The 13507-nt window shown below is 54.3% G+C and overlaps 1 protein-coding gene across 1 annotated transcript in view; it reads left to right on the forward strand.

Moving 5' to 3' along the window:
- Positions 1 to 233: 233 nt before the first annotated feature.
- Positions 234 to 13507, forward strand: part of Cpne5 (copine 5) — an 84277-nt gene continuing 71003 nt past the window's right edge. Inside the window, exons 1-2 of the mRNA XM_051153423.1 lie at positions 234 to 509; positions 12994 to 13034. Coding sequence (XP_051009380.1) covers positions 415 to 509; positions 12994 to 13034 — 136 coding nt within the window. The 5' untranslated portion in view covers positions 234 to 414. The remainder of the gene's footprint in view (positions 510 to 12993; positions 13035 to 13507) is intronic.

A 13507-nucleotide genomic window follows, 5' to 3' on the forward strand; every position in this document is an offset into this window, starting at 1 on the left:
TCCGGCGCCCGCGGACCCCGCACGTTGCGCGCGCGACTGGCGGGAGGCGGTGGCGACTACGGGCACATTTGATTTTCCCGCAGTCCCGGCGCCCCGAAGCTGGAGCCCTAGCAGAGGACGTGGCGCTGCGCCCCAAACCCGAGGCGGCGCAGTTCTCGCCCCCCGAGTCCCCACGCCCCTCTCCGCTGCGCCCCAGCTCCATTGCCGCTGCCCCCGCCTCCCCGCAGCAGCTCCCGCGCCCCCTTCTCCGCGGCCCCCGCTCTCCGCCCCCTTCCCTCTCGCACTTCCCACGCCCCCTCTTCGCGCTCCTCTCCTCCCTTGGCCGCCCAGCCCAGGGCTCCAGCCGCTCCGGAGGAGGCGTGAATCGCGCAGGAATATTGACTAATTTGGGGTGGGGTGGGGGTACGGTGGGCGATGGAGCAGCCCGAGGACATGGCGTCGCTCAGCGAGTTCGACTCCTTGGCGGGCAGCATCCCGGCTACCAAGGTGGAGATCACCGTATCGTGCAGGTGAGCTGCCCGCCGGCTGGGTGTCCCCCCTGCCCCGCCCCTGGGCCGGAATCCCTTCCCTTTTCTCCTTAGCTTCTTCCATCCATTGCTTAGCGAGCCCGCTTTTCAGTGTCCTCGCCTCCGAGGTGCCCCGCTGCCGGTCTTCAGAGACCCTCCTGCCCTGCGGCGGGTGGCGACGGCTAAATGGGCAGCCAAGCAAGGGTCAGGTTCCCAGAAAGTTTGCCTTAGGAGCATTTGCTTCCAGGACAGCAGGAAGAAACAGTAACAAGGGTCCCAACGCCTGAGTGGGGAGGGGAGGAGCTGCCCCCGGGGTCTCGCTTAGGCTCTCTCTGATTCACCCTCTCCAAAATGCGAAGCGAGAGTGGCTAGCACCATCCCCCCTCAGGCATAACCCACTGTGCCTCCTGTGACCTCGCCCCCACCCTCAGATCTACGCCCCAGCCTCCTTCCCCTCCTCCACTGTCTTAGAACCCAGAATTTGAAAGCCTTCTTTCGATTTCACCTCCAGTGAGAAGGATGAGCTGGGACACTCTCAGAGTGCGGGGAAGCCCCAACGAACTTAAGAGTGGCGCCATTAAAAACCAGTAACTCGGATGGAAAAAAATCTTACACCAAAGGAGTAAAGGGCTGATGGTGAACCGTCAGAATCCCCAGGTGGGAGAAGGAGGGAGTTTGTTTTTTTTGGTAGGCTGCCACCCTACAAGGCCCCTGCAATGCCATACAGGTTGGAGATGACTTCTCTGAGAAGCTGGGCCTCTCAGGTTCTCCAAACAGGATGCCCCAAGGGTGGACGGGCAGGTGACCGGGCACCCCGCCCCCCCCCCACCGGGCTGGCTGCTTTGATAGGTCTGTGAGGTACACTGGGGTCCAGATAGAGCTCACCTTGAGGTTCTGGCAATGATGGCCCATGGGCGTTTCCGGAGCCCTGAAAGCACTCACCTCTGCTTCATGCGGGTTACTGTTGGGTGAGACTTTGTCTACCTCGTGTCCCCTCAGCTCTGAGTTACTGAGTTGAAACACTGGGGAAGTGTAGGTAGGGTCTGAGGAATGAAGGAGGAAGGCTTCCAGGAGTTTCTTCCTGAGGACTTGAGGTGAGGGGTGTCCCCAGCCAGGCTTTCCAAGGGGTTACTGTGGTGATTCCCAAACCTGTGTCTGTCCCCTCCCCCCCACCTCAGTCCCACACAGAGACAATTCGGATCTGCCTTTACTTTGCTGGGAGGTTCCTTGGTGGCCCATTAGCTCTAGTGTCACCTCCGCAGCTGTCAGCAGCTGCTAGCTTGCCCTCCTTCTGCACACAGCCCTGCCTCCCCGCCTTCAATCATTCCAGATCCCTCAGGCTCTTCAGTTGTCTCTCAGAGCCTTCCCACCTCTGAGCTTCTGAACAGCCTGTTCCCTACCCGGAAAGGCTTTGTGCTTTCCGCTTCCCAGGGATATCATTTCGTCCCTAAAGCACTGGCTTCTACATCTCTGGGACCCTGGGTTCAGAGCCTCTGAGTGAGCATGGTGGGCAGCAATGCTCCTGTGACAGGCCCCAGAGACACCCCAGTACATGGAGGGGAAGAGTGAGAACAGTGAGACTTGGGGAGAGGGTCAGACATCTTGTGAGGGATCCCTGGCTTGCCACTTGAGGCGAACTTCCAAGCTTCAGTTTCCTAGTTGTCAAGTCTGTCTCCTCCCAGGGAAGCCCGGCTCCAAGGTAACTCACCTGCTTGTCCCACATGAGTACCAACGCTGCAGGCGGATGGAGCCGTGGGTACAGAGGGGCGTGCCGCACTGAGCAGCGGGTGGCCACAGGGATCAGCCCGAGACAGAAACCCTTGGTCCCTCACTGTGGTTTCTGGAAACTTCCAAAGGGCACAGATAACCACCACGTATGAGAGGTACCTGCTGCAGCAGAGTTGCTAGAGGTCGGGGCTCTAGGTTGACCCTAATGTCCAGCCCTCTGAAGGGACAATGTCCACATTTTGTAGAAGGCCTGGCCAAGCCCTACTTCTGCTCCTCTGAGATAACAATGAGGGAGATACGGTTTCGGTGAAGAGAGAGGAGGATGGAATGGTCACTTGGGACAAAGGGGAGGTGACAAAGCAACCTGGCTGGCCTTGACTCTGTAGGCCCATCTCTGCTTTAGCTAGGGCCAGTGATCCAGGTTCTGGGGAGGGCAAAGACCTGAGGCGCCCACATCGCCAGACGAGGGTGCCCTACCATGAGCACCTCAGTGACCCCTGCTGACCACTTCCTCCAAGTGGGCAGCTGGGTGCAGTGCTTCAGGGCGTTTAATGAGCTAGTTCTCTGGCTCCCTTGATCTAGGCCCAGAAACTCTGCCTTGCCCTAGGGACTGTTCTAGATACACGCTGAGCCTGACCTGGGCACTTCAGCAGAACACAGCTGCCTGATGCAGGGGCAGGGTCCCGGACCTTGCCCAGAACCTCACTGGTGCTTAGTGTGCGTACAGAAAACAAACGGTACCACGGGATGGACGCATTAGGACCTCTGCCTCTGTAGAGAACATCTCGGGCCAATCTGTGGTCCCACTCCCAAATGAATCACTGCTGTCACTCTGGTAGACCCAAGACTGAGGGTGAGCCAGCCTTGCGCTGTTTGACACATTGTCAAGAATGTGAGCTTGGCCGAGCACGGTGGTACACGCCTGTAATCCCAGCACTATGGGAGGCAGAGGCAGGCAGATCTCCGTGACTTCGAGGCCAGCTGGGTCTACAAAGCACAGTGAAGGCCACACAGAAAACCCTTTATAGAAAAAACAAAAACAGGCCGAGCGGTGGTGGTCCATGCCTTTAATTCCTGCACTTGGGAGGCAGAGGCAGGTGGATCATTGTGAGTTCGAGGCCAGCCTGGTAAGTCCAGGACAGCCAGGGCTACACAGAGAAACCCTGTCTAGAAAAAACAAAACAAAAGCAAAAACAAAAAACAACAACAACAAAAAAAAAAAAAAAAAAAAAAAAAAAAAAAAGGAAAAGAAAAGGAAAGGAAAAAAACAAAATAAAAAACAAAGACCAATGTGGTCTACATAGCCAGTTCCAGGATAACCAGGGCTACAGAGAGAAAGAGAGACCGATCTTGCCTCCAACTAACCAACCAACCTCAACAACAACAGCAAAAACTGTGAGCTTGGCTTAATTCCCAGCACCCAGGAGGTAGAGGCAGACATAGCTCTGTTAGTTCCAGGCCAGCCTGGTCTACATAGTAAGACTCTCCAGAACCTCCTGTGATATTCTCTCTCTCTCTCTCTCTCTCTCTCTCTCTCTCTCTCTCTCTCTCTCTGTCTCTCTCTCTGTCTCTCTCTCTCTCTCTGGGTGTGTGTGTGTGTGTGTATGTGTGTATGTGTGTATGTGCAATTGAGACTGTTGGGAAATCAAATCCATGTTAGGCAAATACACTACCACTGAGGCACACCCCAGCTCTGTGCCTGGGTGTCTGGTGAGCTGCTGCTTCTCTGTGGCCTCAGCTTCCTCCTCTGTGAAAGGAGCCTAGTGATCCCTGTCCATTACAGGGATTCAATGACTTAGTCTGAGAACAGCGGCCGCTTTCATCACTTGACCTCACACAGTAACAAAGGTCTGTGTCTAGTGTTGGATGCCAGGGTTGGGTAGAGCCCCGGAGATGACTCGATGTGGTGTGGTGATTCCTGGAGGGAAGGTGGTTCGTGGAACTAGATTCCGGCAGACATGGTATATGATGTGACTTCAAACGCCCCTGAGCCTTGTGCCCTTCCTTACTGACAGACCTTTCTTGACTAGGAATATTAGCCATTCTGTAGATCCATTCAAAGCTTGCCTGTGGCCGGGCGGTGGTGGTGCACTCCTTTAATCCCAGCACTCGGGAGGCAGAGGCAGGTGGGTCCCTGTGAGTTCGAGGCCAGCCTGGTCTCCAATGAGAGTCCAGGACAGCCAAGGCTACACAGAGAAACCCTGTCTCAACCAGCCAACAACAACAAAGCTTACCTGTGTCCTGTGGCCCCATCTTCCTCCAGAGGCCCTGGCAGCCGGACATCCTTGCCCAATGCTAGTAGCTGTTATCAGCTCTGTGCTTGGGAAGAGTGACTTGCGTTTTCATATTACAGGGAGCCTTTGTGCTTGGGCAGGGTCATGTTGGAGAGGCATACGAGGGCTCCTGAGGCCAGGGCAGGCTGGATGCCTCCTCAGAATCTACCAAGCTTTCCTTCCCCACCAGATGGTAGGGGTTGGTGGCTGGCTGGGTTTCTGCCCTTAGAGGTTGGTTACTGCTGTCTGTTCAAGCTAACACACAGCACGCTAGGGAGAGAGACACTGTGTCCTGGGCCTTGTAGACAGGTGTGAGTTCACTCTGAGCACACACAGGGGAGATGACAGCGGGGACAGGGTGGACCTGGGGGCCATGGTGGCAGCTGTGAGAGCCAGCATTACGGAAAGGAGAGCTGTTTAACCACCAACCACACCCAGATATTCAACAAAGCCAGAGGAGGGTCACCATGGCACTTTTGGACGCTTACTCCAGCTGAGCAGTTGGCGTCCTTGTTAGACAGACACATACCTGTTGCCTCTCTACTGGTGGTGGCCTTCTAAGCTAGCCCTCAGATGGCCGTTAGTTTCCAGCTGCTGTGGAACAAATGGCTACAGTTTCCCGAACATCTGACTTTGTCCCCTCCCCAACTCGGTGTCTTGGGGCTAGGACTTCACCCGAAGTGTGGGCCCTGTCCAAGCATGCTACCTGCAAGCAGCTGCAAAATCCAGTCTCTGGGAAGGCTGGCTCCTCTAAGGGCTGTGACAGGCAAAGAGATCTCTCTAGCCTGGTTGCTCTGGAGAGATTCACTATCTCTGTCTCCTGAGGACACAATTAGAGGCTATCATCCCCACCCAGCATTTCTGTGGGTTTCTGGGGTCCCCAGCTACAGTCTTCATATTAACAGAACAAGCGTTTCAACTGCTAAGCCATCCAGCCCCCCAACTGTGGCTTTTTAGCTCCCCGACAATCCTCCGCAGTAAATTGCCATGTTTCCTTTTTGTCTGCCTAGGAAATCAAGGCCCAGAGAGGTAAAAGCATAGGTCTGAGGTTAGGAGAGAGGTGGGTGCACAGCTTGTGACCTCAGAGGGCAAGGCTCCATAGGGATCCTGGTAGCACTTGGGTAGCAGCTAGTGGAGGTGAGACAGAGGCAAGTGGTCCTCCGTCAGGCATGGCTAGGCTGCTGACTCTGAGAGGCAGAGCACAGACTTCTGCGATGGAGGTGTCCAGACCCAGACCATAGGGCAGTAGCTCCTTACCCTCTCCAGCCTTCTCCTGCTCAGACTCAGGGCATGAGGGAGGCGAGGGAGATGGCAGAGGGAGGGGGGAGGCCGACGGGCTCCTCAGGAAGCCCTTGCCTGTGTGTACGGAACAGGAAATCTGGCTGTTAGTAACCTGAACCTGAAATAACCTGTGTTTCTGAGGTGGTAGTGAGTCTAGAGGTTAGCCATCGTGGGGCTGGTTTATTAGCCACTTTGCCATGAAGATCCACATTATCATTTCAAACGGCAAGCTTCGCTGTTGCAAAGCCGCTGCCTTCTATACCAGGCGTCGCAACTGCATCTAAAGACAGAAAGCAAACCGTGCAGCCAAGGGTCTTTCTGGGAAGGGGCTTTGATCTGAAAAATCACAATCTTGAACAAATCCTCAGCAATCCCAGAGAGTGGTCAGAGCCGGACTGCATGTTCACCGCCGCCCCCATCTTTGACATAAGGGAGTCTCTGTCACATTAGAACCTGCGTGGATTCTGTTTCTGGAGGGGCACTCCCGCCTGCCAAAGGCTACCGGCTCCTTGAAATTACAGGTGGCCTACTGTTGACTTCTTGAGGTCTGGATCCTCACATTTTTAGGCCAGAGGACAGCCAGTGTTGGGGACAGAGATCAATTTTCCAAGGAGCCATCCAGACTCCTGACTGCCTCTGCTCCTCCTTAGCGTGACAGGCAGCAAGCCAAGGTCCTGGGCCCTTGCCGAGTGCTGCCGGGTGTCTCCACCCCCCCACCCCCCACCCCCGCTTTCTTCTGCCCACCCATGCGGTTCCCCCCCGGTCTCAGAGCAGCAGTGTGGCCTTTAGGGCTACCTGCTCCTGGATGTCCACTGGCCTGAAAATGTGAGGAGTCAGAACTTGAGGCCAACATTAGGCCCCTTATGAGAACATGTGTCCATTGTGTCCCTTGGAGCCGGAGTTACAGAAGCTCAGGAAACACTTGATAAGGGTTCTGGGAACTGAACGGTCTTCTGCACAGGCAGCAAGTGCTTTTAATTGTGCAACCATTTCTCAAGCTCAAATAACCATCATTAAAAAAACAGAGACACAGCCAGGTGTGGTGGCACACACCTGTAATCCCAGCACTTGGAAGGCAGAGGCAAGTGGATCTCCTTGAGTTCGAGGCCAGCATGGTCTACAAAGGAGTCCAGGCCAGCCAGGGCTACACAGAGAAACCATGTCTCGAAAAAAACAAACAAACAAACAAAAACAGAAACTTATAAAATTCACAAGAGATGAGAGAGAGAGAGAGAGTGTGTGTGTATATGTACCTGCATACACACATGCGTGAGCTCTGCACAATGCCGACAATGGAACCTAGGGCCTGACAGTTCCCCTAGCAAGTGCTCTGCCATTGGGGACCATGTCCTTTTTGCTTTCGTGAGACAGTCTCAGTGTGTACGTGCAGCTGGCCTTGGGAGTACACCATGTCCGGCTGTGCATATTTTTGTTTTGTTTTGTTCTTTGAGACAGGGTCTTACTCTGTAGCCCAGGCTGGCCTCAAACTCTTAGAGACCTGCTTGCCTCTGCCTCCCAAGTGCTGGAATTAAAGGGCTAGCCTATGCACATTTTTATTATGCAAATAACATCCCTGAACTTATCAGCAAGTGAGTTCATTCCCTTCAGATGGTGAGGCAGGTGGCATGAAGGGAAGAGAAGAGACCGTGCTCGGAGCAGGAGAGCGAGCGCAAAGGCACTGGGGCAGAAAGGGCCCTGGCTCTGCTTGTAGAAGCACAGGGGTCAGTGTGACTGGAACAATATGAGCAATTGCGGTCCCCGCTGAGATCAGAGAGGAGGGGGGCCTGTAACCATAGCTTTGGGGCCCACAGGAAGGAAATTTTTTTTGGGGGGTGGCAGGGTTTCTTTGTGTATCCCTGGCTGTCCTGGACTCACTTTGTAGACCAGGCTGGCCTCGAACTCACAGCGATCCGCCTGCCTCTGCCTCCTGAGTGCTGGGATTAAAGGCGTGCGCCACCACGCCGGGCAGGAATGAGTTTTGATTTACTGTTCTCACATCATTGGTGGGGGGGGGGGGGGGGGGGTGGATCTTGTTAAGCAAGAGTTATGGCTAACCTCTGGTTACTGAGCACGCTAGGCTGGTGGGGAGTGGGGCGCATCAGGAAGTCCATGCGTTGCTAGGCAGGCCAAGCAGAGGATGGGGAGGGCAGCATGGACAGGCTGTGGACGTGACACAGGTCGGGGTATTTGGGGGGAGAGCAACAAGATCACTTCCTGTTTCCAGTTTAAGCTGCAACAAGAGGCTGAGGTGTGAGGAGACTGTCCAGGGTGACAGACTGCTATGTGGCCACGCAGGATCCCAACCTGGCTGCTTCCGAGGCCACGGCTTTCTCCCCTGACCCTGCCACTTGGCAGGGACAATTATGCCAGTGTCTTATAGCAATAAAAACGTCGCCAGCCCTAGAAGGCTCGCTGGACACCCTGTGAGAGCTGCTCATTAGGCCTGGTAAGGTTGTTTGGCAGGGAGACAGCACGGCCAGGCAGGGAAAGAGTAGGATGTGACAGGGTGGTGGGTGGCAGATGCGCAGGTTCTTCCTCCTGGCCTGTGTCCCTTGATGACTTCCTCCTGTGACAGTGGAGGAGATGGATGCCCTTCTGTCCCTTTTGGTTGTGCCAGCGGAAATGGAAGGGGCACAGGTGTCCCTTCCTGTGACCTTGGGACAGCCCAGGCTCTGTGACTTAGGTGCTCCTGGACAACCCCAGTAACGCACTTCAGAGGTCAGATCGGTCCCTTCTAGGGATGTGAACTGGCACCTGCTTGGAATGAAGGGTCAGTTGAGTGTCCCAGGTTAGACCTGACAAGGGACCTGGCCCATGGTGTGAGTAGTCATCCCTCATGTACTCCGTTGACCAGATGTGTGGCATGATGTTGATTTTGAAAAATGAGATGACGCCAATGTGCTTTCGGGTCCTGGGGCTCTGTCATTGCTGTGTCAGGTCATCTCTCCCTAGCACCAGAGGCTAGTCTCATAACAGCTGCTCTCCTGCCCCAGCCTCCCAAATGCTAGGCTGCTCGGTGTGTGCCACCATTCCCAGTTCAGAGAAACCTTCCTCCCTCGCTCCCTTCCTCCCTTCCCCCTCTTTTCCTCCCTTCCTCCCTTCCCCCTCCCTTCTTTCCTTCCCCCATCCTTTCCTCCCTTCCTCCCTGTGCTGGGGATTGAACCTGGGGCCTTCTGCATGCTAAGTGAGTGCCCTACCACTGAGCTACAACCCTTTTGATTTGTGTTCTTCTGAGATAGCTAGGTTGCCACTGAACTCACTGTTAGCCCAAGCAGGCTTTGAAGTTGTGTTTCTCCTGCCTCAGACTCACAGTGGCTGGGATGGCAGGCTTTGCCTTGTCCTGACCTTTGCAGCCTGGTGGTTTTCTTTGAGAATGGGATGAGGACAGACAGACAAACCTGCATCCAGCGCACGCGCGCGCGCGCACACACGCACACACACACACACACCAGCGTCAATCTGCTTAGTTTCAGGGATCCATGGTCCCTGCTGAGGACCCCTGGGCCTGGAATCACTCAAGTACAAGCTCATAAGGGACTTTCTCAGCCACAGCCCAGTGCAAGCTCGGCAGGCACATCTGTGAGAGGGGGGGGGGGTTGGGGGTGTTAGCGTGTGTTAGCTCACCCATAGTTCAGGCAAGGGCAGGGTATTCCCTCAGACTGGGTGGGGCTCTATCCCAGCCCCAGGCCCACTTCCCAGGGCCTCTCTGCTGGGAAGCATCCCCCTCAGGCCCCTGGCCCCACAGCCTGGTAATGTCTCTCCCAGCCTCCCACGTTGGAAATGAGTCCTTGGGGGTGGCAGGAAGCAAAGGGCCTTGGCTCTGCTTTCCCAGCCTCGGTTTTAGGAACAAAAGAAGCGAAGCTCCAGGCTGCAGAGCAGACAGATAAAGGGTTTTATGCTCTTTTTTTGGGGGGGGGGGGGTGAAACGTTTTGACTGTTAGGGGAATTTTATTTTTTTCCTCTTTGAGCTTTCCCAAAGTAGAAAGCAGAGGAGAACCATGTATGGTCTGGTTTAGACTGGCCTGGTCAGTGCCCTGGTGGCTGGAGCCTTGATTGGAGTTGAAGGCCTGGTCTCGCTGGCTGTGTGCCTCTGTCTGAGCCTGGAGTGCTCAGTGGGGCAGGTGAGGGACCTGGCGACTGTGAGGGAGTCTCAGGGACCTTTGGCATCCAGTGGGAGGCTGAGAGACTCTGGGAAGGGCCCTAAGAACCTGCCTTTTTATCCCTGGAAACTGAAGTGAGCCCCAAAGAATGAGGGACCCATTGCCAAGCAGTGATGCAGGCATCTCGGGAGCCCCATGCACCCCGTTTCTATCAAGTAAGGAGTTGGGTTGAAAGACACAAGGACAAAACAGGGCGTCAGAGAAGGAATGAAGATGGAAACCCAGGCAAGGGTCCTCACAGCCAATGGGGTGGTCAGAGTAGGGCCTGGCTCCTTGGACCAGGAAGGGTAGAGGTGGCTTGTGGCTCTCTTCTTACCATTGAGCCTGAACTTCCTCAGAAGAGTGCTCTGGCCAGCACAGACCGGTGGGGACTGGCCTGTAGGTGCCAGTTAACACACATTTATCCATCTAAGCAGCCCTGGACTGTACGGAGCCCCATTTTACAAATGGGGAAACTGAGGCATGAGATAGCCACGTCACCTGTGCAGAGCCGGGATGTGAGGCAGTTGGTCCCGTCTGTAGCTATGGGGGAACATGAAAGCTCTGAGTGTCGCCCCGGACAACCCATGCTATCCTGTCCTGGTTTTGTGATTGCTTTAAACACAAGGTTTCACGATGTAGCCCAGGATTGCCTATAGTTTGTGGAAATCCTCTTGCCTCAGCTTCCGATGAGCTGGTACTACCCTTGTGCAACACCGAAACCCAGAGCTTTGTGTGTGCTGAGCAAACACTACCCGCTGGGCTACATCCTCAGCCACTGGTCATTTGTTAGGGTCTTCCTCTGTGTTCTGCCTGCACGCTGATGACTCAGGGGCTGGGTGGGTTGAGACAGACGGTAGAAGTGCCTTTCCTGAAGGGGCAGGAATAGCCGTGGACTCTGTGGCCATGGTATCCTGTGTGTTCCAGGCCAGAGAGAGTTGGAGGAGGGGGGCGAGGTGGTGGGTCCAGGTTCAGTATTGCAGCATTAAGAAGAAAGGACAGCAGCATGGAGGACGGAGGGCTGCATTATCTTTGGGTGATGGCTGCCAGGGTGACTCTTGTCCTGAGTTATTGAGAGTCTGAAGTGTATGGGCTAGGAGCCGCTGGAGCCTGGAGCCAGGAGCCATAGGCTGGGTCTTTCTTTGTTCAGTGCTGTACTGTTGGTTGAACACAGAGCCTTATGCAGACTGGGAAAGCGTTCTATGACTGATTTACATCTCCAACCTGGACTCCGATTCTTAGTCTAGCTGTGTGCCTATGGCCTGGCTACAAAGTGGATAACTGCATTTGTTTTTTTTTTTTTAAGATTTATTTATTATATATATAGTGTTCTGCCTGACCCCCAGGAGAGCATACCAGATCTCATTTATAGATGATGGCTATGAACTACCATGTGGGAATTGAACTCGGGACCTTTGGAAGAGCAGGCAGTGCTCTTAACCTCTGAGCCATCTCTCCAGCCCCAACTGCACTCATTGATCCTTACTCTCCTCTCCCTCTCTCTTGCCCTCCCTCCATCCCTCCCTCCCCACCTAGGGGCTCCCTTTTTTCCTCACTTGGAGGGGACCCCGACCTTGGAGGAATCTGTTTAAGCTCTCTCCCCTCAGGCTCAAGGAGGGGACAGTGGAGGGTGGGCATGTATTCCCCAGAGATTGCTGTCTTTGGCTGTGCTGTCCCTGGAAGCAGGACTTCTGTCTGCTACTGTCTGGAACACAGGTACAGAGCGTGGAGGACAGCCCCGGCCTCCGAGAGCTCCAGGGGCTCTGGGGACAGGTGATGTTGACAGCCTCTAAGACAGAAAGGATAGGCCTGCCCCACTGGAGACAGTCTGCACTGGGCTGTGTGGCACCCCAATGACATATGTGGAGGGACAACAATCTACAGGACATGGCTCCCCAAGCCACACCCACCCAGGGCTGAGCTGGCAGTGTTCGGGCATCTGAGTGGCACTAACGGACTTACCCACCACATTGAGCAGGAGGCTCCCAAGGCCACTCAGGGACCTTTGTCCCTATTCCTCCTTAGCCAACTACTCCTCTTCCAGCCCAAGTCTTGGATCCATGCGTGAACTCTCTCTTGTTTGTTGGAAGCTGGGTCCCAGGTAGCCCAGGCTACCTCAAACTCACCATGTGACTGAGGATGACCTTGAACTCATGAACCTCCTGCCTCAGCCTCCTGAGTTCTGAGATTACAGGACTGCTACACCATGTCTGGATGTGTTTGGGGTTTTGGAAACAGCATTCACCCCATCCCCTAGACTGGCCTTGAACTCCATCCTCCTGCCTCAGCCTCCCAAATATTTGGGATTGTAGATGTGGGTCACTACACCTGACCTCAGCTCTGGTCTTCTTCACCTTAGAGAGATCTTGTTCAGTTGAGTTCATGTCCCCTTTGAGGAGGCATTCATTTATTCCTCAATGAGGAATCATTCATTAATTCCTCCATATGCCCCAGACAAGGGAATCAGCAGGCTGTGATAAGTGTCCTGGGAGACCAGAGGCTAAACAGATACTTTCCGGTGGGTCATACTTATCAGTCATCCATCCATTCCTTATTTTTGAGTGACGGAAGTGATAGAAGGAGAGGTTTAAGAAGGGCTTGCTAGCTGAGGCTCACTAAGATTTGGCTTATGAGAAGTACCAGGGTCCAGGGCACCACGGTGCCAATCTGAAGAAGCTGTGGCTATGGTGTGGGCAGGAGAGCACTTCAAATCTTAGGAGGCTTCAGGGCCTCCCAGGAATATATATAAATATATATAATATAATAATAATAATATATATATATATACTATTTCTATTCACTATTCTAATTCACTATAGAGCCCCAGGGTAGGTAGCCTTGAACTCCTTAGTCTCCTGTCTCACTCTCCTTTACCTGGGTGCTAGGGTGACAGATATGTGGCATCCTGTGTGGTTCCTGGTATTTGTGAAGTTGGTCAAGTGTGCTGAGGAAACTGTCTTTCCTTTCTATTGTGTCCGAGGCCGTCCCCAGGCTCTGCATCAGGCTTAGGCCCTGACACCCTGTTCCCCTCCATCCTGCTAATTTCTCTTCTCTTCCCTCTTTCAGGAACCTCTTGGACAAAGACATGTTTTCCAAGTCTGACCCATGTAAGTCCTGCTCTGACAGAAACAACTATCCCAGTGACAGGAGCAGCCCTGATGACTAGTGACAGCAGCCAACAGCCACCCTCACTAAGTGCTAGAGCTGTGCAGGCACAGGGCCAGTCAGTCAAGGTTGGCAAGCATTGCATTGATGGTGTCCAGAGAAGAACTGGGGAATTGGCTCCACTTGGGGCCCCGTACTTGTGAGGTCTCAGCACCTCAGAGTAGTTTGGGAGGTGTTGGAGTGTCTGGGACAAGAGGGCCTCTGTCCTGTGAGCCCCAGTTGCCTGTGGCCTGGGCTCAGTTGGCTAAGCATGACCTTGGCTAGCTCATTGGCCTTTTCAGAGCCTCAGTTTACCCACCAGTAAACAGGATCTGGTGATACTAATAGGCCTCATGGGATTGTTTAGGCTCTGAAGGGACAAAGTGTTTCAGATGCCATTGTCACCATACCTGCCCCTCAGTCCTTTGTCATGCCT

Source organism: Acomys russatus, chromosome 11 (genome assembly GCF_903995435.1).
Source record: "Acomys russatus chromosome 11, mAcoRus1.1, whole genome shotgun sequence".
Lineage (NCBI taxonomy): Eukaryota > Metazoa > Chordata > Mammalia > Rodentia > Muridae > Acomys > Acomys russatus.